This window comes from Peromyscus californicus, unplaced genomic scaffold (assembly GCF_007827085.1).
Source record: "Peromyscus californicus insignis strain IS unplaced genomic scaffold, ASM782708v3 Scaffold_14__1_contigs__length_90479793_seg_2, whole genome shotgun sequence".
Lineage (NCBI taxonomy): Eukaryota > Metazoa > Chordata > Mammalia > Rodentia > Cricetidae > Peromyscus > Peromyscus californicus.
In genome coordinates this window covers 58,986,680-59,012,276 of record NW_026294436.1, presented here as the reverse complement: position 1 = coordinate 59,012,276, position 25,597 = coordinate 58,986,680, and the positions used below count along the sequence as shown (strand labels likewise).

General features: G+C 37.0%; 1 protein-coding gene across 1 annotated transcript; it reads left to right on the top strand.

Moving 5' to 3' along the window:
* Positions 1 to 1,549: 1,549 nt before the first annotated feature.
* On the top strand, positions 1,550 to 25,597 carry LOC128109331 (interferon-activable protein 204-like). The gene is made up of 9 exons (XM_052736525.1): positions 1,550 to 1,929; positions 2,999 to 3,111; positions 3,610 to 3,772; positions 6,775 to 7,193; positions 8,112 to 8,310; positions 19,297 to 19,310; positions 22,281 to 22,682; positions 24,402 to 24,590; positions 25,568 to 25,597. The coding sequence occupies exons 1-9, from the start codon at positions 1,665 to 1,667 to the stop codon at positions 25,595 to 25,597; spliced, it is 1,794 nt and encodes a 597-aa protein (XP_052592485.1). The 5' UTR covers positions 1,550 to 1,664.

Sequence of the window (25,597 nt, the reverse complement as noted above, 5' to 3'; positions counted from 1 at the left end):
CTAAGAAAAGAATTAGAGAGATGATAGGAATATAAGTGAAGTGAAGGAGGGCTTAAATAAGGATGGGACAGAGGAGAGAAGTGGGTAATGGATAGGCTAACCGAAACTAAGGATATATGAGAAAGAGTATGGAAATCCACTATTTAGTAAGATATTTTCAAAATACAATATAAAAATAGTTTGAAAAGAATTGCTCTGTGTGGGTAGGAAATGGCACTCCCGGAAGTCATGAATTATTAAATGAACACCAAGATATAAGGTGTGGATTACCTCCCCACAAGATATTGGCCAAGGAAGCCCCAGAAGTTTCTAAAATAGTGCAGGCTATTGTCATTGCCCTTGCCCTCAGTTACCCGCCATAACTGCACACTAAGACCTTGTTGCTAAAGATACCTCCCTTTTGATTGTTTAGTTCTTTAGTCCATTTTTGAATTGCATTATTTGTAGGGTTTTGAGTAGTCACCTTTGTCTTTTTAGTTTTTCTTTTGAGTTTTGTGTATTTACAATATCAATTCATTGTTAAATGTATCCTTTACAAATATTTTCTTCCATACTGTAAAGATGCCCCTGCTTCTGGGGCTTATTATGTATCTTAGACTGGCCATGAATCCATGGCTCTATAAACTTACTAGTTTAAAGATGTGGAGTGCTGAAGGAAGAAGATGGAATAATTGTTGAAAAGCTCCCAGTCAATAAACATTTTGATTCTTCAGGAGAGAGGTGGGAGAAGTTCTATAAAGGGATAGTAATATGGGCACTGAGAACTAGAAAATTTGTGACCTACACCAGGGAAAGTATCATATTACTTATAGGTATTATGGAAGAGTACCCAACACAGAGCTGTAATTTTGTAGCCAAAGTTACTCATGTATAGTGTGAGAGACTGCAGTACATTCCACTCACTTGTCACATTAGTCATTATTATGGTTTGAATGTGAGATACTCTTCATGGCACATGTACTTCCACTCTTGGGCACCATCTGCCTGTACTATTTTGGAAGGCTGTGCAGCCTTTAGGGCATAAAGCCTAGCGGGAAAATGTAGGAACATAGGCCCAGGGCTAGAAGGTTATAGACACATGGATTCTAGCTTAAAGACTTTTAGTCAACCTGATTTGTAGAAATTTAACAGGCTGTATGGTTGCAGACTGGGTCCCAGGCACCAAGATTTCCTCACTGTGAGACCGTAAAGCAAAATAAACACTCTTCCCATGTGTTGTTTCTGTTGGGTATTCTTGTCACAGTTACTAGAAAAGTAACCAATATAGTCATAGTATGTCTGAGGAGTCAGGATCTGACAGCAGACAACAAGGGAAAGGTTCAGGTACCTAAAGGGAAGAGAACAGAAGCCATAAGCCAATACTCCTAAGTTTTGCCACAGAGGCATATCTCCAGACATCTTTTCATCATAACTACCCTTGACCCAACTAAACTATAATCAATAGGGAAGATTGGTTTGAAGTTTTTCCTAATACAGCAATTCTTACCCAATATTCCATGTGACATAATGGCTGTTGTGCTGCTCTTTGTTGTGAACACACCTGTATGTAGTATTTCCACGTAGTGCATTCATTCTCATAGGCATGTCTTTCTTAGGAATTTTCTGAACACATGTACAGCAGTGTATGCCAATTTTCTCTTACAGGCTCACTAACAACTTGAAAGATGGCACATGAATACAAGCGAATTGTTTTGCTGAAAGGATTAGAGCACATCAGTGATCATTATTTTGACTTATTTAAGTCAGTAATGGCCAGTGATTTAAGACTGGAGAAAAATATTAGAGGGAAATATAACAGGATTAAGATTGCTGACATGATGGAATATGAATTCCCAACTGATGCTGGATTGGGCAAACTGATTGAGTTTTGTGAAGAGGTACACACTCTTAAAAGACTTGCTGAAACCCTTAAAGAAGAGAAATCAAAAGGTAACGTGGAACAAAGAACCCCTGTCCCTGACAGAGATATTACTGTCTCTGCTCCCTTCATAAACCTGAAGTCCCCACATATTTTTCATATGCCCAATTTATACCTCAGTGGCCATAGCCATATTGGTGTTTTGGGTTCACTACTAAAGATGTTCCCTTTCCAGTGGAGGATGCTTGTAACTGAAGGAGTCTATTTGGTGTGTAGACTACAGTGAAAATAAAAGTTAGCCGAAGATTGAAGTTTCAGGTACAACATAGACGTTAGAATTATAAAAAATTATGGTTCAAATTTTAAGTAAATCCATTAGCCATTGCCTTACCTATTCCATTAAAAGTAGTAACATAATTATCTCCTCTATTGACAAAGATAAGGCAGTAGTGTAATTAAGTATGCCATTAAGAAGGCACAAATCAGCCGGGCGGTGGTGGCGCACGCCTTTAATCCCAGCACTCGGGAGGCAGAGCCAGGCGGATCTCTGTGAGTTCGAGGCCAGCCTGGTCTCCAAAGCGAGTTCCAGGAAAGGCGCAAAGCTACACAGAGAAACCCTGTCTCGAAAAACCAAAAAAAAAAAAAAAAAGAAGGCACAAATCATTCCTGCCTTTCATAAAATTATTCAGTTAAGTAAAAAGATTTCAGAAAATTAAAATCCAAAAATTCCCTATCTTTTTCCACAAGTTTGTATCAGATTTCCTTTCAATGATTTCTATGATTTGAGTATATTATTGACAAAACACAACCAATCAGTAAGTATAATGAAAATTTTTATTTTTAAGAGAATGATAGGAAAATGGGAATAAGAAAAGCTTGGCTGATGTACATGGGTTCAGGGACAGGAAGGATTTTCTCATTTTAGAGGGGACAAGTAAGGAAAACATCAAGTAGTGGAGACTGTGTCTCTAAGGCTGTGCCTTTAGTGGTGTGCCCCCACAGTAAACTAATAGAATAAACAAGATATGAATGCAATGGAGAGAAAATGGCAGGAAAACTAGATGGTTCCAAGTCCTCTGTTTTGGTTTATTGGGCTCTTTCTTCATGCATTTGTTGTGATAAAAATTATACCCATTCTAGTAAAAGGAAAATCCCCACTGAGAAAAAGAAAGCAAGAAGCAGGCTCTGATACACCCACATCGACTACCAGCAACACCGTAGCATCTGATGGAGGGGAGACTTCCACAGCTCAGGTGAGCTTGAAGGAACAGCAGCCGGCTGGCAGTCCACAGAGGGGTCAGCCGTGGCTCTTCCCTACTCTGTCCATCAAGGACTCATTGCTTTATTAGTTTGTCTTCAAGTTTTATTGAAACTCATGATAAGTGATCATGCAGTATTAATAAGTGTACATTCCTACTTGAGAGTTGTGTCCTTGAAAATCAGGTAGAACAATGGAGTCCATGTTTACACACCAAGTTTGAAAATTCAAATTCAATTATGTCCTACCATAGAGGTAGTATTAGAAAAACTGTGTATATAGCTCTTTCCTACTTCTTTGTTTAATGAAACAACTTATGCACACACAGTTTATGACTATTTATGATCATTTTTTGGACCTGAGCCGAAGGTGAGTGTTATTTCCTTAAGTTCCCAACATATTCAGGCATAATAAATCTGCTACCTAATAATGAAGACGCATTCTGTTCGCTTGATACTGAGACTCATTAACAGGCCAATGGATATACTTTCAGAAAAGAAAAAGTATTAATAGAGAAAAAACTGGCGTGAAAAAGACCAAGCAGTCTGAGGGGCCAGATCAACCTTCCTGTTCTGAGGAAGCCACAGCCAGATGCCAGTCCCCAGAGCTGCAGACCTCATCTTTGGCTCCATCCAACACTTCTTTGGCTAAGGTACAGATTTTCTGTCTCGCTTTCATTTCTTCAATTCAAAACATCAGAATCAGATCTTGACGTTCTGACCATGTCACACACTTGCCACTGAGATTTAATTAATTAGACAAACACAGAGGCTGGATATGTTAGAAGTAGATCACAAATAGAGGCAGAAACAATAAAGATAGGTGATACAAATATAGAATTTGCTGCACCATAACCTTTCGTTGCTATGAAGACACTTAATGAACTTGGCATTTCCTTTGACAATGAGGAGTTTACTGGCTTATATTGATCCCAGGCAGGAAGGGAGAGGTGATGAGTCCAGAATATACAAGTGTTATCAGCAACGAGTGCTGTATCCATAAGTTGGAATCCATATCAGTCACTGCTAAAGCAGCTAAGAGCCTGAGACTAGGGAGGTCATGGGCCTGGGAGAAACCTACTACTATTATTCTGCTAAAGGAACATAGCAATAACATATAACATACTGTTATATCTATAGAGCAGTGCCTCATTCACCTCTCATCACAGAAGCTTCTTCTTGTTATAGTTGGGAATTAACACAGAGACCCAAAACTGGCCGACATGCAGACAGTGAGAGACTTACAGTATCCATTCCTTAATGAGTTTTCTTCATCAACTCCCTCTTCTCACGGCTCAGGGATTTATGTGGAAGGAGAGGATGAAAGATTGTAAGAGCCCGAGATGGTACATGACTCTAAGGAAACAGTGTCTTTCAAACAGGACGGATGCACATTTGAACACAGAGACTGGCAGCACACATTTAAAAAGCACAGGTTCACCACCTGGGGTCCCAAAACTGAGAGGAGGAAGTGGACATAAAGTCCTACCCCTAACCAAGAAGCTATTTTCAGTTGATGCTAACAAAGGGCTTCTCCAATGTGGAGACTATCAACCACATTCTAGAGCAGGCCCTATGGCTAGGAGTAGTCGGCCAATATAAAAAGAGCTCCATGAGATTTTTTGTGGGGGAGGTATTTTGTTTTACTTGGGAACTTTTTTTTTCTGATTTTACTTTTTATGTTTTTATTTTATTTTTTGAGAGTGAGAGGAAGAACATGAAGGTAAATGGGAGAGGAGAAGGACTGGGAGAGTTGGGGGAGAAGAATCATAATCAATACATATTGTATAAAAAATTAAATAAAAATGATAGAAAAATACCAATTCTTGGAGAGAAGAAAAATGTAATGAAGGAAATTAAAGAATTTTTGGAAATATAGAAAAATATGACATTCACCAGAAACTGGGAGTGAAAAGAAGTGAGCTACAATCCATTATGCCATGTTTAAGTTTTTCAGGTTAGGATTACTTTCATTTGGTCTTGTCAAATATTCCTTCAGTATCAAGTATCAATATTAATGTAATAACACATGAAAAATAGGATGATTGATGCCTCTTAGTTTTTCTGAGTTCTCATTGAAGGAAACAAATGATTTGTCACAGAGGGAAGACTACAACATTATCAGCATCCATTCTCTGGACTCTCCCTTTCCTCTCTCTATCCCTCCTTCTTTACCTCTCCCCCTTTCTTTTTCTCACTTGAAGAAATATAATCAGACAGCTAAGTAATAAGAGAAGAAATTTTATTCACCTCAAATCTTACCATTCAGATAATTTAAAGGGTTTTCTTTGTACTTCTCAGATACTTTTGTAATTATGTGGAAAATTTTTCTAGTGTAACATCTCAAAATAGTTATTTTTTATTTATTTATTTATTTATTTATTTATTATTTATTGCTTCTCAAATTTAAAATATCAGGGCTATCTTTCCAAGTCTCTAAGTTAAAATTCATATAATATTCAATGGTTACATCAGTGTTTCTGTTCCTTTTTTAAATAATTCACTTTAGATTGCTTATCTACTACTACAAGCTCAGTATCACTTTCAGTGATTATCCTTGAAATTTGTGCATTAAGAATCATTTGGTGGCCTTCTAAATCCCACTAATTTATTTTATTCACATCCTATAATTTTATTGATAATTTAAATCTAGTCATTGCTACTTGTTTACTTATATACCCATCACTACCACTAATTATATTCCTTTTTCATTTTCATGTTATGAATGAAAATTGGTTACACTGGTGAAAAAAACCAGATCCAAGTGAAATCTAATCAGTCATAGGTAATGATTGTTCATGACATGATAGCTTGGATTATTTTCATTCCCTTGGGCTTGTGAAGCAATAACACTATCTCCTATTTTTCTGTGAAGTTCATAGATTTTCATTGTTTTGCATACTCTGTTTTATAGTAAGGCAATTTTTTCTTCAGTGAAATACTCTGTTAAAACCCACTGAACTCAGAACACTATGCAGTAAACAGATTAGATGCCTGATAATATTTCTCTGGATTTACAAATCCTTGCTCTTGAGGAAAACTATCCATGTTTAAGGACATAGGTCCAACCAAAGTACCACTACGTTAGCCTATTAAAAAGAGGTGGCTGTGGGCCAGCTCATGTTGGTTTTGATCATTTAATTATAGAAGACTGGTTTCTCCTTAGGAGATATACTGCAATGTGTACTTTCAGAATAACCCCAGATAGTTCTGTGGTAACTAAAGTCCTATGTCATCTTTATGATTTATATTTACCATTCTGTATTTTCAACAATATTTAACTTTCCCATTTTATAATCTTCAGCCATAAGACTAAAGGATATATTAGAATTAATTATAATTTCACTTAAGTACTTCATAAAATTGCTCTCAAATCTTGTACTGTGTTCATGCTGAACATCTTGCTTCATGTTAGAAATATTCCTCTGAATTTCAGTGAGTGTTCAGATTTCTGTGGCTGAAGCCCATTGCTTTCATTAATTAGCCTTTTGGCCAATGAAAGAATTATTCTTTTGTTTATCCACACTTCTACAAATACATAAAAACTGTATGGAGAGACTAAATGGAGAGATTGTGATTTATCTTATGCAAAGTTTAATTTGTATTTAATGATAAACTTATATATTTATATATTTATATCCTTGTGCTTGTTCAACCAAAAAAAACACAGACCCAAACTCAGAGCATTACCAGAGGTGCTGTTCTCCAAAAGGATGCCATGACAGTGATGGTGCTCAATGCAATAGACCCATTTGAATATGAGTCATCAGAACACGAAGTAAAAAAAATGTTTCATGCCACAGTGGCCACTGTGAATGAGTATTTCCATGTGAAAGTTTTCAACATCAACCTGAAAGAGAAGTTCAAAAAGGAGAATGTCATAATAATCTCCAATTACCTCAAGTTCAAAGGAATCCTAGAGATAAATGAGGCTTCCTCTGTGTTTGAAGCTGGTCCTGACCAGAAGATTGAAGTCTCCAACAGTCTTATCAGAGAAGCAAATAAACCTCCCAAGTTTTCTGATTTTCACAAGTATGGCCCTGGAGCCGTGGTTTATGGGTTGTTTACATTACAGAAGGTAATGCCTGAAAATTTGTTTTTGTCTTTTTCTCCACCAACACCTGAACTCAAATACGATAACTTTTCAGTCACTATAATAACAATATTGTAACAGATGTCTTTACCATGGCTGGGGATAACAGATGAAATCACTCCATATACTAAGGAATAAGAGTGGGTGACCTATTAACAACCTACTTCCTAAGATATCTCTTAAAGAGTTCCCTGAAAATGAATTACCAAGGGTCTTTATTTTACTAGTTACAAAATACCTACCCTCAGCCACAGTGAGCAGGAATGGTGAAGGACATAGTTCATTGCCATGCCAACAGTCTCAGTTATTTTAAGCTCCACTTCAACTATACAATATTCATTCTTTTCTTTCTATACACTTTTGTTTTAACAGATTGACTGAATCAGGGTGATTATTGATTGTGACAGGTAGTGGAGTCATACATGATTGGCTGGCATCCTTCTATTAAATAAAATGAATCTTCTATCTTTATAGATAGTAGATTTAATCATTCAATGTTGACTCTTGTATCTTAATTAACTATTTCTGAAGACCATAGCAATTGAGAACTATTGTATCAAGTGATATTTGGGAGGCAAGTGAACTTAGTTTTCTCATTTACAGAAGAAAATATACACAGACATCTCATTTATGCATCAATGGCCCAAATCAGAGTATTGGGATTCAGTACTTTAAACAGACAACCTTGGGAAACTCAACAAATGTTTTACAAACTTGTCAACTTTAAGTGTGTTTAGTCCATCCTCTTCTAAAAAGACCCTTTAGTTTAAACCCATACTTTATAGTACACTCCTTAGAGACTATGCTTATGAACACAACTGAAAAGTTAAAGAGCAATAGCTTGAGAGAAACTCAATACAGTATGAATTGAAATGAAAATGAATGTTAATTTTACTTTTGCAGAAAAAAGTGAACCCAAAGACCACAATCTATGAAATACAGGATGATTATGCAAATAGCATAGAAGTTGTAGGGCATGGAAAATGGTACAACATCATCTGTAAGGAAGGAGATAAATTTCGACTCTTCTGCTTCCAACTGAAAACAATTGACAAGCAACTGAAGTTGGTGTGTGGTGATCACAGTTTCATTAAGGTAGGAAGTAGACTGGGAATGGAGTTGTCAAAGTGGAAATTGATGCTTTCTTTAGGATTCTGAACTTGAACTTTTCAGTGTATTGCAGAGATAATTCTATCTCTGGAGGAGAGAATGGAGATGATGCCCTTAGACTCATTACTATAGGGAAGATTTTTAAAGATGGATATTGAAGGCCGGGCAGTGGTGGCACACGCCTTTAATCCCAGCACTCGGGAAGCAGAGGCAGGCAGATCTTTGTGAGTTCGAGGCCAGTCTGGTCTACAGAGCAAGATCCAGGAAAGGCGCAAAGCTACACAGAGAAACCCTGTCTCGAAAAAAAACAAAAAAAAAATAAAAATAATCAAAATAAAAAAATAAATAAAAACAAAGATGGATATTGAAGAAATAATCCAAAGAATATTGTATATATGCTAAATAGCAAGATGGATGAAGAAGTTAGAATGACATGGATATACATTTAATATTTATCAAGAGCAAGGGTTGTTAATAAGTCAGATATGATTTGAATGCCAGCCTCAACCATTAAGAGTTGGCTAATTCTGGAGAAAGTTGAACTCTTAATCTGGATTTTAAGGAAGAAATGCCTATATATTTATGAGTTATCACAGTGTTTAGCACATCATAAGAAATGAATTGGTACTATTTTCTTACCTGGGTGAAGACGAGAGAGAGAGAGAGAGAGAGAGAGAGAGAGAGAGAGAGAGAGAGAGAGAGATCTAAGAAATAGAAATGACATAAAAACACACCGCACCAAAGTGGGGATCAACAGTATTAATTCTACTACATATGCAAGATGAGACAACTCTGAGAACAGGAGACCAAATGGCTGTTTAAATGGTCAGATAAATGTAGCATTGTCAGAAATAAGGACCATTCATGGTAGATAAGGTAAATACGGAAAGGTTTATGAGGATGAATGCTTGATCACTTTGACACAGTAGTAAAAAGTATTTTGTCTTGAAAATTTGTGTTGCACAGAAACTTGACTTGGAGGCAGAAATATTAGTTAGACACAACTATGTGCTATTATACACTTTCATATTAAGTATTTGCATTAAATATTGAGGAGCTTTGTAAGTTGCTTATGAAATCTTTGGCAGTTTGAATATCACCATAGACTTGTGCCACTAAAACATGCAAAGGCTATGGAGCATGATTTTAAAAACTAGGCAGCTGTTTTATCAAGACAAAACAGAAGCTATTTCATAATAGTACTAAGCAGGGAAAAAGATAAATGGGGCTTTGAGTAGTGGAGATGAGTAATGTTTAAGAAGAAAGACCTTCAGTGTTTTACAGTCAGCTTGGTAATGGTGGTAAGAGAGAAAATGGGTTCAAAGCACTTCCAAATGTGATTCAGTGATTATCGTTAAGAAACAAGATAAATGGTGCTGCTACTAACACTGAGAACAAAGAACACCACCTAAGGGGTGGACGGATGTTCAGATTGATGTTGATGTTGAACCCCCTTTAGTAAATTCACATTTATACTAATAGAGAACACCTGCCAAATACTTACTATGAGCTGGGACTTTAAACAGCAAAAGAGAGATAATAATAATTTCCATTTTGTAGATGATCAGAAATAGTCACTGACAAAGATAGTAAGTGGTGGAACTGAATTCTACCTATGCTACCTGGCACTGAATGCAGATTCTTAGACAAGATGAGTATGCAGATCAGTGATGGCAGTTATGGATCACAGGACAGTGAATGGACAGCCAGTGGTAAAAAGTACTAAAAAATTAAGACAAACAAATGGAGAAGTCAAGATAAAATGAAAGATAGATGACACACAGATATAGAAAATTTAAAGAGGAAAGGATCATGGGACTCTCTTGTAATAACCCTATTAAAACCTTAGAGATGGTTTAAACAGAAGGTATGCTCCAGATACAACAGTCAAAATGTAATTGCTGCTACATTTTCAAACAGGGATATACGCATTAGTTGTTCCATTTAAAGAATCCATGAGTTTCAACTATATCTGATAACCCAGAGCAGTAGTACTGAGGAAAATCAGAATTTCATGTAATTTTGTAGTTTTTACTTTTTCTTTTTTGCTATAATTCTCTGCCCCAAAATAAATTCATGTTGAGTGTGAAAAGCCATTTCTTCACAGAACACATAGTTAGAAAGGGGTAGCTCAAAATAAGGCAATACAATGAAGAAGATGAAGCAGAGAAGATCAACAGTCTTTGAGAGGGCAGAAGGTCATATAAGGCCCTTGAGGGCAATAGGCAAAGGTGGGTGACTGGAGAAATATAAACAGTGTTTTCACTCAATTGCTAGAGTCTTTTTTTTCTTTTTTTTTCCCCAGCAGTTTGGATTTCTTTTTTTTATTTTATAATTTAATTTAATTTTACATATCAGCCACGGATTCCCCTGCCCCCCTTCCCTCCTACCCACCCCCCTTTAACATCTGCTCCAGGGCAAAGACTCCCCTGGGGATTCAGCTCAACCTGGTAGATTCAGTCCAGGAAGGTCCAGTCCTCTCCTCCCAGGCTGAGCAAAGTATCCCTGCATAAGTCCCAGGTTCCAAACAGCCAGCTCATGCACTGAGGACAGGTCCTGGTCCCACTGCCTGGAAGGCTCCCAAACAGTTCAAGCTAATCAACTGTCTCACTTATCCAGAGGGCCTGATCCAGTTGGGGGCTCCTCAGCTATTGGTTCTTAGTTCATGTGTTTCTACTAGTTTGGCTATTTGTCCCTGTGCTTTTTCCAATCTTGGTCTCAACAATTCTCCCTCACATAATCCCTCCTCTTTCTTGCCCATTGGACTCCTGGAGCTCCACCTGGGGCCTGGCCGTGGATTTCTGCACCTGCTTCCTTCAGTCATTGGATGAAATTTCTAATTGCTAGAGTCTTATAGTACTTCTCACTGTCTCTTTCAAGGTCACCAGAGTTGGGAAAAAAAAGAACACCCATTGTGCATTCAAGGCCAAAAGATGAAGAAAAAGATGGCGACCCACAAGGTCAATTCACTACTTTTAACAGTGGAGCTTTTAAAGTAGAGACACCAAGCATTTGGGAATAAACAACGGCTTTAGTAGTACATCCAAGCATTAAAAGTTTTATTTTCTGATTTGTGATTATGCATTTTCATTTTCAAAATTTCTTATTGTTCTCTTTTTCTATGAAAATAACATGAATTTAATTTCTCTAGTGTAAAAGTAATAAAAATTTCTTTTTAAAAGAACATCATTATAAAATGCTGTATTTAATTTATTTAACTCATGGGTGAACTGTTTGACAATGGTATATTTGTGCTCTGTGGAACACATAGGATGGAGTACACAGAATCTCATCATTGTTGAGTTCCTGAGTTTAGGACCTATCAAGATTCTCTCCCACTCTGTGGGCTGTGCCTTCTCTCTACTGATTTTTCTTTTTTGTACACAAACTTGAAGCTTTATGAGGTCCCATTAGTCAATTGTTGATCTTAATTCCTAAATGTATAAAGTCCAAGTAAGAAAGTCCTTCTGAATAGAACAGTGTTAGTACAGGCCCTAAGATCAACAATTAATAAATGGGACCTTATGAAACTGGAAAGCTTCTACATGGCAAAGGATTCCATCCTTGAGACAAGAAGTAGTGTACAGAATGGGAAAAGATTTTTACCAGTTGCACATATGATAGAAGCATAATATCCAAAATATTAAGGTACTCAAAAAACTAGATAATCAATAAAACAAACAACTCAAATAAAAATGAGGTACAAACTGGCATGTTGGGATGGGCCTTTAATCCTAGCACTCAAGAGCCAAAGCCAGGAAGATCTCTGTGGGTTCGAGGCCATCCTGGTCTACAAAGAGATATCTAAACAGATAATTCTCAAAAGAGAAAAATCAAAAGGCTGAGAAACACTTAAAGAAGTGTTCAACATCGTTAGCTATCAGGGAATTGCAAATCAAATCTATTTTGAAATTTCATCTTAAACCCCTCTGTGGTGATATTTTATTTGTGTTCTAACAAATAAAGCTTGCCTGGGGATCAAAGGAAAAAGCCAGCCATTGTATTAAACTTAGAGGTCAGGCAGTGGTATAGCACAGGCCTTTAATCCTAGCATTCGGGAGGCAGAGTTTCATCTGAATCTCTGTGAGTTCAAGGCCACACTGGGAACAGAGCCAGATGTGGTGGCACACAATTTTAATCCCAGCACTAGTTAACCATAGAGGTCTGGAGGTCTGTTCATCCAGACAGGAAGTAATCGAGTTAGGTGGAAAGAGGAAAGTGATGTAGCTGGGTGGAATGAGGAAGAAAGATGGCAGGGCACACAAATGTATACAGGCATGAGTATACAGGAAGTAGCTCTCTCTTGAGCTGAGGATTTCCTAGCAGTATGAACTTGTGGCTGTGGCTTATTCTAATCCTCTGATCTTCCAGTTTTCACCCCAATATCTGATTTCGAATTTTTTGATTAATAAGACCATTTAGCAATTCCTGCTACACCCCTCTGAATGGCAAGATCACTAGAACAAGTGACAGCCCATGCTGGTAAGGATGTGGAGTAAGGGGAATAGTCATCCATTGCTGGTGGAATGCAAACTTGTACAGCTTTTTCCAGTCTCCTTTGAAGACTTTCAATGTAATTCACATTTTTTTTTTCTGAGAAGATTTTTCAAGCTCAAAACCATAAGATTATATCCTTTGCTCTCTCTAGAAAGTTTGTAGTTTAGTGTTTTTCCTTTAGTCTATTATCTGTTTTTTCTTATTTTTAGATATGAAATGGGATTTACTTTAATATGAATATGGAATTTGTCCCATTAAAACAATTTTTCTTGATAAACATGCTAGAATTGAATAAACTCTCCTTTCTCCACTTATTTGCTGTTGTCCAAAAGCAGTTTTCTGGATTCTTTACTGTATTTCATCAGCAGGTCATCTGCATTTTAAATGCAAAATTAAACAAAAAATTATTTGTCTTTACAAAGAACCCAAAATAATAGACAAAATAGTATAATTTTCAACATTTCAAGATATAGAAATAAACATATGAAAAACTGACACTCCCTTACCTTTCAAACATGCAGTTTTCAAAAATTATTTTCCAACATTATCAGGTACAATGAATTACCACATATCTAGCAATAGAGTTTTAAATTTTCATCAATTTTACATCTTCCTACTTCCTGAGTTCCTCTGAGATCCATACCTATCCCATACCCAGCCTACTTTAAGGAGTAATTTCTGTCTAATTAGTGTGTCTATATACTCTTGGTTATTGTCATACTCTGGAGCATATTCAATGTACCAGTAGTCACACCCTAATCAAAATAACTCTCTCTCAGCAAGGGGTAATATTTTGTGTCAATCTCTTTTCTTCATACTGAGCTTTTCTCTGAATTATGTTACACAGGTCTGGTGAATGCTCTCACAACCACTGAATGTTCATTTGTGCAACTTCCCTGTTATATCTGTAAAACTCTCTTTCGTATACTCATCTATCCACTTTCACTCATACACTCTTTGAGCCTGTAGGAAGCATGGAAGTACTTGTGCTCACAGACAAGCACTAGGGAAATCAGGGATGTTAAAGACACGTTATTGTCTCTGTCAAGGAAGAGATGTATAAACTGTTTTCTGCCCAGAAGGCTAGGAATAGATGTGGTTACTAGCCCGGTGACCTCTGCACTGTCTATATGGTCAGATGACATAGGCTCATCCAGACTCCAACAATTATCTCAGTCAATCTATAGCACAACCTTCCCTGAAACCCTTATGATGAGCATTGTTTATCTTGAGCCTGCTTCCTTAGTTAATCTACAGTATTTATAGTTAAGGAATATGTCACTTGTACTTTACCAGAGGTTCAATATAATCATGTCTGAAGCTTTGTTGTACATATGGCATTAAATTAATTATCACGAGAAAAAATTTTTTTTCCAAATTGTGGTGTGCTTAAAATGCCTGAAATAAACTACTTGATATCAGACTAAGTTGAAACAACACAGGCCACTGAGTTTTGTTGAACCAAATCTGCTTCTTGCCTCTCTTGGTCAACACTCAGCTGGCCATGGTGTTTGCAGAGATCGCCCACACCAGCCTACTCTTCTGCAATGATCTCTGACACCTGGGAAGAGGGTTTCCTCTATCAATGTTCCATTTAGGGCTGAGCACTGCACAGTCTCTTAGTCTCTATACCTTGACCAGTTGTGGATCTTTGTGTTAATTACCATAATAATGATAAGTCATCAGTAGTCACTTAAATATTATGTCACTTGGGCAGAGTATTAACAGTCAGATCCCCCCTCTGGTCTATGACCTATCTACCTGTCCACAAATAATGAAAAAATTCTGTCCACAAATAATGAAGAAATGCTAAGGTAATATTTTTACTTCTGTAGTCCAGAAGACAGCCACTGCCTGACTGTTGTATGTTTATTTAATTTGGTTTGCATATTGTAGTGACATCCTTCTCTGAAAATCCACAGCTTGCAACAATGAATCAGTGAATAAATACATCAGAAAATACTTCGAAGAAAAGCGATTCCAATGACGATTATCCTCTTTTCAGTAAATACATTCGAGTACTGGTTCTGTTTGTACCATCCCTTAGGACCCTTAACAGGAAAGGGAGGTGTGGATGGGTGTTCTTTCTACAATGAGATGTTGTGAAACTTTAATTGAATGTAGACTCTTAGTAATCTACTTATAAGTCTTCTAGATAGGAAAATGTCCATGTCTGAACTTGTACTTGTTAAGATTCCTCAGGACAACTACCAGTGTAGCTGAATTTCCCTGTGACTACAGGAATTTCCTAATTAACAAGTCAAAATCTGTGAATGGATAGTCTTCACTGATTAGTCACTGCTAACTCAGGGAGATCACTCAGAGACACCCAGAACAGCTCATACAGAGAGGAGTATTTAACCAGGCTCATTTTTCCTATTATTTTTTATCAATTCTTAATCTTCTGGGCATCTGACATTAACACCATCCTTCAATCTAGTTTCTGGGAGATTTACTCATCTTTCTCCTCAAAACAGACAAGCCCTGTTTCTGCCTTGCTGAGGATCTAGGAGCTGGACATCTCTGAAGAAATTTCCAGCATGGTGAGTCCTTTCCCTGTTCTGTAGAGAGCAGGGGCCTCTATGAAACCCACAAGAACTCAAGGTTCAGTGTTGGTTTTTCCATTTAGGGTAGAGGGAGCAGTAAAGTCTTCACTCAAGAAGATGGTGGGCATTTTCAATTAGTTTATCATTGATACCTGAGCAAAGGAAAATTCAGTTTGACTCTTGCAGATTGTAAAATAAAATTTGTATAAGTCTAAACATGTAGAAAAGTAGAAAGAAGCCTGATTATTCTGTCTGAAGAGTGTATAGGACACCTGGTGGTTGTGGTGAGTGACTGGCTGAAAGAAAAAAAAAGTGACATGAACAAACATCCAGGGAATGACATTAAGTGAACAAGCATGGTGGATTTTAAATGGCATTGTCTAGTATTATTACCATGTTTAACCCCGTGAGTGTGGTGGTATTGTGTTCCCCAAAATATTGTGCACCCTAATAAACTTATCTGGGGTCAGAGACAGAACAGCCACTAGATACAAAGGCTAGAAAATGGTGGCACTCACACCTTTAATCCTAGCGTTCCAGAGGTAGAAATCCCTCTGGATCTCTGTGAGTTCAAGGCCACATTGGAAACAGCCAGGCATGGTGACATACACCTTTAATCCCAAGAAGTGAGCCTTTAATCCCAGGGAGTGATGGCAGAAGGCAGAAAGATATATAAGGCGTGAAGACCAGATACTAGCAGCATTTGGCTGGTTAAGCATTTAGGTATTTGAGCAGCAGTTCAGCTGAGATTCATTCTGGATGAGGACTCGGAGGCTTCCAGTCTGAGGAAACAGGGTCAGCTGAGGAACTGTTGAGGTGAGGCAGCTGTGGCTTGTTCTGTCTCTCTGATCTTCCAGCGTTCACCCCAATACCTGTCTCAGGTTTGATTTTATTAATAAGAACTTTTAAGATTCATGCTACATGTGAGAGCCGATGAACATATGCAGTAGAAAATTTCTCAGATTCACAAACACATTTCTTATCTAGCCCACATTTGCCATCATCCTTTACTCTCTTCTACACCAGTTGAAAAAGCTGTGTTTCTCATACTATTAGATTTTCCTTCATCTTGAGAAAATTTATTATTTTGGTTTCTCTGCTTGCTTTTGTTCATTTTTTTTCTAGTGTTAAAATGTAGGAGACAAATGGAAGATTTAAATAGAAATTCATTTCTGTTAACTATTTTTAAAGTATTTTAAAGACTTAGTAAACCATGGTGTAGGACTTCACTATACTTGAACTTAATATTTTAAATGTTGATTTGAGAATTATACTCATATTAGACCAATCTTGCTAAGTTTACCAGTTGACAAAATTTCTAAATATTTTTGGATGCTTTCACATTGCTCATGTAGTAAGTGCAAAATACTGCTAAATCTACCATAAAATTAGGGTGGGGTTGCTCTCTTTTTTTAAATTCACAGATATGTGTACTCTCACACACACAGAATGTATGCTGTTTGTACATAAATGCATGTGCATATGGAGCAAAACTTATTCCATGATGCTAACTATAGAGTCTTGAGGAATAAAAGGTATAAGAAAATATGATGCAGCATTATTATTGGATAAATTCATTATTAAAGCTGCTATCTCTCTCTAAGAAGGGAAAACATATTACTTTGTGTTATTTGAGAGTAGTTTTTAATCTTAAGTTATTTAAAGCTACACACACATACAAACACACAAACAGAAACACACACACATATAATTATTTACTTTGGGTAGTATACAACGTAACTTCTTTTTAATTCTTTCATCACTGAGGAATGCTTTGTTACAATATTCTGGTACATATCTTAAATAATATTTGACAGTTATCACTTGACTGGCTGGATCATTCATGAACAAGCTGACGGTAGACATTTTTCTTGATTCAGTTGGTCTCACTTCACTTTATACTGTATCTATCTTACATTTTAAAACAAAAAAATTACTCATCTTTATGTCCTCTTTCATTTTTCCTTCAACTATGTTGCAGTATTTTCTTTTTCTTCTCTCTGTGATCAGGGTTTTAAATTTTTTGGTAAATAAATATTTTAATTAATTCATTAAAAATTTAATAAAATATTTTTTATAGTTTTTGACAATTTTATCCATTATTTCTGTCCCCTAACTGTTCTGTGTTTTCCACACTCCCTCTCAAATTTATGACTTCTTTAATTATTAATGTTTTTTATATATAATAGTATATACTTATGTATATGAATGCATATGTGTGTTGTTTATATGTGTTATGACTAGGGCTGACTTGGATCTGATAACCTGTTAGAGGGCTTGTCTCAACACTAGAGAAAACTGATTCTACTTTTCTTTTTTTTTTGTTTGCTTCATTTATTTTGTTTTTGAGACAGGGTTTCCCTGTGTAACAATCCTGATTGTTCTGAAACTCGCTGTCTAGAGCAGATTGGCCTCAAACTCACAAAGATTTGCTTACCTCTGCCTCCCAAGTATGGAATTAAAGGTGTGCCCCATCACTGTCCAGGTTCATTCTGTCTTTGTTAATAGCATTTAATGCCTGTAGCTCTTCATCTGGGGGTAAGGTATGTGAGGTTTCCTCCAGCAAGATTGGCATGTGAACTGATATTGCCATTAAGAATGTCTTATTTCGGCAGTCATGTTATTAAATTTTTATGATATGTAGCTGTGCAATATATAGAAGACATTATCTTGCGGTAAACAAATGTAATCATCTGACTCTTACATTCTTCTACTGTGTTCCCTGAGCCTGGGTGCACAGTTTGTTTTAGAGATGCATCAATTAGGGATGAACACTCCATAGTGTTGGCCTCTTGATTTTTATCAGTTATGGATATAAGTAATACTCTCATCTGCTACAAAAGTAGCTTCTTTGAAGAAGGATGAAAGCTATGTTTGCCTGTAGGTGTAAGGATGGGTATTTAGAATGGAATGCAGTTGGCAATTATACTGGTCTAGGAAAAAATAGTGATTGTTTCCCTTCATCTAGGGACCGTGACCTCATCAGCCAGGAGCTTGCTAGGTTTTCAGTACTAGGTGTGATTTCCTTCCTTTTGAGAGGGCCATAAGTCCAATTGGCAATTGTTGGTTACCTCCAAACTAAAAGTGCCACCTTGTCCCATTGGGGATATCTTTCTGTGCCAGTCATTGCTGTTGTCCATAGGCTTTATAGCTGGGAAGGAGTATTAATTACTTTTCTCTTTTGGCAGATTGCATACTACCTTCATAGAATTAGAGAGCTAGTCCACAAACTCTTCAAATGTTGTAACTCCAGATATCTAGATTCCATCACAAATACACAAATATGAACAACCAGGAGAATATGACTCTTCCTAAACACAGCAATCCCATTCTAACAGGCCCTGAGAAAAGCCATTTAGATGACGTATGAGGCAAAGACTTTAAAATAGCAATTTTAAATATGTTTGAAGATATGAAAATTATCCTTTATAAAGACTGTGAAAATAGAAACAGTTGAATGAAATAATGAAAACAATTTAAGACCTGAAAGTAGAATTTAACAAAGATGCAAAATCACTAAGAAAACCCTAACTTAAATAAAAATGGGAATAAAAGAAACTCAGGAAGTCAAACAAAATCTCAGATATAAGTCTCACCAACAGATTAAAAGATGTGGAAGAGAGGATTTCAGATCTTGAAGACAAGAAAGAAAAAAGTGGATAGCTTATCTAGTCAAAGAAAACATTAAATAAAAAACCAAAGACAATTAAGAGCTGTACTTGATGAAGTCATCTGAAGTCAGTGTTCAATACACCTAGAACCTATGCCCCATCCCCAGATGGGCATGTGTCCTCTGAACCTATCCTGGTTACAGAGCAGTGTGTGTGTGTGTGTGTGTGTGTGTGTGTGTGTGTGTGTGTGTGTGTGCACGCTCGCATGCACATAGGCCATAAAGCTAGAAAAGAGAACATGAGCAGGAAGGAGTAAGTCTTAAGAGAGGGGAGAAATGGTAATGGTGGGGGAATCCATGTGATAAGAAAGCAGATCGGGGACAAATCTTCTAGAGATAAGAGGAATCCCGCAAGAATGGGTGGGAGGGCACAAAGAAAACTTCAGAGTGGAGAATGATGAGAGCAATGTATGGAAACACATTTCCTGACTGGGGTTCATAACCTTTGTTAGGGTAGCTGGAAGACAGATGGTAAAGGATTCTGTGGGGGTGCTGTCATTTCAGGAAAAATTTGAGAGCAAAGATCTCCCATGAAAAGAACGAAAGTGAAAATGTTCCTGTATTCTCTGTGATCTAGAAAATAACTACTCAGGTATAAAGTTGAACAATCTTTTTTTTCCCCTTTTGTAAACAGAAGAACTCAAGCAAAAAATCTGTTTCTACACAAAGTGACACACAGTCCCAGACGAAATTCCAACTTAGCATAACTTCACCTATCAGGATAGATCTTGCTGAGGCTCAACATCAGACCCCTCCCAGTCATTCCTCAAGCCTTGCTGAGAGTCAACCTACTACTGCTCCTGGCCTTGCTGTGAGTCAACCTCAGATCCTTTATGGGAATTCACCAAACTCTCCCAGCCATTCCTCATCAAATTTTATGATTTACTGTTTCCTTTATGATATCTTTGTAACATAATTACAACGGTCATAACCTTTAAAGAACTTTTTAAACCTCGCACTAATTTATTTAATGTGTTCATTCATTCACTGGGTGCATATTTTGAGACATTGACTGCAATTTACATAAGTCTACTCTTTCTATTGCATTGTGTTATATGTGACATTTCTGAGCAGTCACATATAATTTGGAGCATGATGTCCTTTGGCACATCTAACTATTTGTTCTCATAGATAATAATGTTAAATGTAATTAGAAACATGCATAAGTCTGGAAAAAACACAATTTGATTTAATAATTATTTTGCTTTGAGTTACACCAGCTTTGTAAAGCAATTTTCTAAGAGGCTTTGAATTTAGAAGACTGGTACCCTAATTGATCATAGACACAAAAAGCAACTAGCAGTAGTAAATATCACAGTTATATTGAAATGATTCCATGGCAACTTACCTTTATTTTTAAGATAAAATTTAGAATATTTAAAGTTTCATGCTTCTTATAAATTTATAAAAAGTATGTTGAAGACAATAGAAATAAGTATTTCTCAATGTAGAAATGTTTCTTGTACATGAAGAAATTTTATTTATTTAAGCTGAGTTATGATCCCTATAAAATTTTTAACCTAAATAGATACTGAACTGGGTTTTGTGCATGATAGCCCAGCAAGATACAGGTTCACAGGTACCCCCCCAATACTGACTGGTACCTTGGTTTTTTGTGATTGCTGTTGTAATTTCTTTTTCAGCTCTGTGAGGCTTCCCCTATTTAAAATAGACAGAGTGGAAGAGCAAGGAAAGAGATACTGTGATAAATGACATTATGGGAATAGGGAGAAACAGGGTGCTAGGGAAGTTCCCAGAAATCCACAAGGATGACTCCACCTTAGACTACTAGCAGTAGTTGAGAGGGTGCCTGAACTGGTCTACTCTGGTTACCAGATTAGTGAATACCCTACTGTCATCATAGAGCCTTCATCCAGTGACTGATGGAAGCAGATACAGAGATTCACAGCTAGGTGCCAGGCTGAGCTCCAGGAGTCCAATCAGTGAGAGAGAGGAGGGATTCTATAAGCAAAGGACACTGAGATCATGATGGGAAAACCTACAGAGACAATCAGCCAAACTAGTGGAAATCCATGAACTGTGGACCAATATCTGTGGATCCCCCACGGCACTGGACTAGGCCCTCTGGACATTCGAAACAGTTGTTTAGCTTGAACTGTTTGGGGGTGTCCACAGACCGGGAGAATCAGGATCTGTCCCTGGTGCATGAGCTGGCTTTTTGGAGCCCAGTGCCTAAGGCATGACACCTTGCACAGCCTTGGTGCAGCAGGGAGGGGCTTGGACCTGCCTCAACTGAATGTACCAGGCTCTGCTGACTCCCCATGGAAGACCTTGCCTTGGAGGAGATGGGAATGGGGGATGGGTTCGGGGGAAATGCTGGGGGGTAGGAAGAGGAAGGAGGGAGTGATCTGTGGTTGATATATAAAATGAATAGAAAATTTCTTAATAATAAAAATTTAAAAATAAAATAACATAAAATTGCTCTCCTGAAATTCAGAAATAGTACAAGAAAGTCAGCTGTGGAGGCACATACTATAATCCTTTCACTAAGGAGGCAAAGATAGATGGACCTCTGCAGGTTCTAGAAAAGTCTAGTCTACATTGCAAGTTGCAAAACAAATAATGAGACCCTGGTTCAAAAAAAAAGAGAGAAAGAAAGGAGAGAGAGAGAGAGAGAGAGGGAGGGAGGAAGAAAAGGAAAGAAGAAAGAGATAGAGGGAAAGTGAAGGGCACTGTAGAGACAGCTCATCAATCAGCTGTCCCTTCGTGCCTCTTTTCCAGCTCCAAGGTTCTCCTTCATACCCATTACTCTGCATGTGAAGAGCTTCTAATCCAAACCATTCAGATTGGCAAAGTCCTTGGGGTGCTTCCCATGTCCTTTTGTAAAGCAATGCCGATATTTTTGATAAGGTTTTTAAATTCCAATCTTTAAAATGCTGCAATGGGTTCATGAAGTAGCTCACAGGAAGAGTTTCTGATTACAGAATGCTGCCTTGGGTTCATTCCCAAATACTGGGAAAAAAAAAAAAACCAAAAAAACAAAACAACAACCCACCAATACAATCCCCCTTTCTACTTTTCTACCCTGTAAAACTAGTATCAAACAAGCTGGAATTACTGCCTAAATCTCTATTTCTTCATTACCTAGATAACCAGCCATTGTTTAGATTTTCACCATTCTATCGGATGAAAGGGTTTTTTTTTTGTTTTTTGTTTTTTTTTTTTATCATCTGTCTTAACTGTAGTTGATTGTCCTATGTATACTCTATATAGAGCCCAATAATGAAGATGGAACCAAAAGAAGCTTCTGAGGAAGATGGTTACCACAAAGGTCCCAAAAGAGTGAAGGTGTTGAGCACAACAAAATCATTTATTTATGATCAGACAGAAGAGAAAATGATGTTCCATGCCACAGCGGCTACTGAGACCGAATTCTTCAGAGTGATGGTGTTCGATGTAACACTTCAAGAGATGTTCGCCAAAAAGAATCCCATTGTTCTCACAGATTATTTCTGCAGCAATGGAACTCTGATGATACACAAAGCCTCCAGTGTGTCTGCAGCAACTGATAACTCAAAAATGAGTATCTCAGACACATTGAAGAAAAACACCAAAGCAAATCCTAAAATTCATGATCTTCACTTGCAAACAAGAGAAGTGCTTGTGTATGGAGATTTTAAAATATGTAGGGTAAGCCAAAATTTTGAAAAATTTCTTCTGAAAACTCATGTTAAATCTTAACTTGGCAACTGCAACATTGTCAGGCAGTTAAACACAGGAAACATAGGCCTTCTGTATAAGAGAGAGATAAGCAGAGTTTCCAACTCTGGTATGTGATACCATCTCTTTTAATATGTTTTTTTCTCAAGGCAACATCATGACAATTCTTTAGAAAGCGATTCATCAATAGCCTTTTGCATTTTCCATGCTATGACAATCCATCTATAGTAATCCTAGTCCCGGATGCTGTTCAGTTTATAGCACACTTCCCTTTTAGATTTTATTTCTTTGATAGCTTCCTTACCCATATTACTGGAAACTCAATTGTAAATGAAGAGTCTAACTGCTAGCCTGGGTACAGGTTGAGACACTGAGAGTAAGAAACCAAGTAGACAATTCTGCCCTAGAAGGCAGCCCTGTCCAAAAAACTGGGATTCTGACTCCCATGTCTTCTGAAGATGATGAAAGCCAGAGCTTTGAGTAATTCTGAACTCAGTGAGTGTCTTTAAGTCTCAATACCCCCACAAAATAGCATGCTTAGCTGACCTCACCACGTGTTTATAATAACCTTTTGTGTTCTTTTATACATGTGTTCAGCAGTGGATTTTTAATCAATTTTATCTGTACTGATTAAATGACTACAGTCTATTTAAATGACTATGAACATACATGAGTCTATACAACTAATAAGTAAAGTAAATTGAATACAAACAAAAGAGCAGAACTAGAAGATGTGGTTTTAACCTTTGAGAGACATAGAGTAGAGTGAATGAATGCACAATTAATTAAATATGATCCATTTCAATGAGAACTGCCATAGTCATTCTTAGACTCACAATGAACTACAGCTTTTCTTCTCAGTCTTCTCAAGTCTCCTGAATGTTCATAGAAACCCTGCAAAGGTTTCCAGTTCTGTTTTGTTGCTGTTGTTGCTTACTTATATACTTTTGTTTTTGTTCCCCTCTTTTAGCTAATTAAGATCTTGGCTCTTCTGATAAATTAGCACCAGTACTTAGGAAGCCACTCAATTTTTCTAGAGAATATTTCAAAGGAAGAATTTGCCAACACAAATATCTTAGGCTGTTTGGTTCTTGTCATTCTATTGTTTAAAATGTGTACTTACTTTTTTCTTTTCTTTTTTAAAGAACACTAAACAAATCATTGGCCACATATTTGATAACATAGATAAAATGGGCCAACTCCTTGAAAAACAGAAACTACTAAAATTCACAGAAAGAGAAACAGATTTACTAAATAATCTTATTAAAGAACTGAATCAACAATTACTAACTATCTTAAAGAAGATGGCAGGTACAGGAAGTTTTACTGATAAATTTTGCCAAATATTTAAGAAAGAAGTTTTATTTATCTATTTATTTATTTTTTATTTCCACTGCTGGGTTTGAGGAGAAGCACTCATGCCACAGTGCTCCTGTGGAGATCAGAGAACAATTCTGAGAATGAGTTGTTTTCTAAATCACGAATCCTGGGATTGAACTCAGGTTCTCAGGCTTGACAATAAGCAGCCTTACCTACTGAGACACCTCAATGTCCTTTGTACCTACAATTTTAATACTAATATACATATTTGCTTTGACATAGACAACCTTCTGTTAACCCACATTATTTCTTATTGATGTGTTAAATTTTGACACATTTCTCACAAATGAATGTTATTTTCTTTTGCAGAAAGGTAACGGAAATAATTGTATACGCTATGTAATTCAGGATAACACAGGTGAAATGAAAATGGTGGTATCTGGACACCTGACCAGTGTCAACTGCAAGATTGGTGACATAGTTAGACTTGTCGGCTTCGAATTGACCTCAGATGTGGGTGATTGGTTTCTGAGAGCTGTGAGGTACAGTAATATGGAGGTATGTACTCTAGGGCAACAGTATTCCTAACAATACTTTTATTTAATACTCTACCAAAACATGGTTGCTGGCTTTATGTAGAAAATTCAATGGGTGGCAGGAAAATTCAGTTTTGTCCCATTAATGTGGGTAATTTTTTTCTTACCATTTATAAATAAGTTTATTTTTTTGACCATAGTAAAGAGAAGAAATTCGGAAAAACTCCCAAACTGTAATCCCCCAAGATAAATAATAAAGCAGTTATATTTATTTAGAAAGACATATTATTTAGGAGAAACTTAGGTTAATTTCTTTCAAATTCTGGCTCATTGGTTTTCCACATTAACTATATATTCAAAGAAACTCAGGATTTTTACCTACAACATGAAAATAATGTCCCTCACAGAGAAACATCAGCAGAACTCACAGCACACCTAAGTTTGAAAGGATACCCAGAACAAAATCAGGCCACAAAGGCACTAGAATCCACTTTCTTAGTCAAACTAACATATACATCCCTGTAGGATGTTCAGTACACTAAAATAAACTAATAGAAACTTCACCTTGAAAACATCCAAGGGCTGACTGCTCCATTCTCATAGAAATGTTATCAGATCACAATTGTTCTAAGGATCCTCACAAAGTTTCCAGACTTTGTCCCACAGCAGATGTACTAGGTGTGCCTTTAGTGGTCTCTTCCCATTTTACCCAGAGAGACTTTCTACACATCTTACTTTAGGTGCTCCAGCTCTGTTCTCCCACTATATCATGGTACCTCCTACTCTTCTACGCTGTTCATGATTGGTAGGCATGAATAGCACATGTCATGGTCTCGAGCAACGGAGGAAAGCTGAATCATAGGGGGAAAAGTCCATTAGAGAAGGCAGGCAAGAATGAGGAAAGAGAGGTGGCTCATATGGACAAGATAGTGTGAGGAAGGGAGAACTATGGGACCAGCTGGATAGTAACTGATCTGACGTCATGATTTTCTCATCAAGGTCATCGAATCTGAAAATAAGAAACAATGA

Coding starts and splice junctions, on each gene's coding strand:
- LOC128109331 (XM_052736525.1), top strand. CDS start 1,665: ATGGCACATGAATACAAGCGAATTGTTTTGCTGAAAGGATTAGAGCAC. Junction 1,930..2,998: donor TAAAGAAGAGAAATCAAAAG/GTAACGTGGAAC, acceptor TACCCATTCTAG/TAAAAGGAAAATCCCCACTG. Junction 3,112..3,609: donor GGGAGACTTCCACAGCTCAG/GTGAGCTTGAAG, acceptor ATATACTTTCAG/AAAAGAAAAAGTATTAATAG.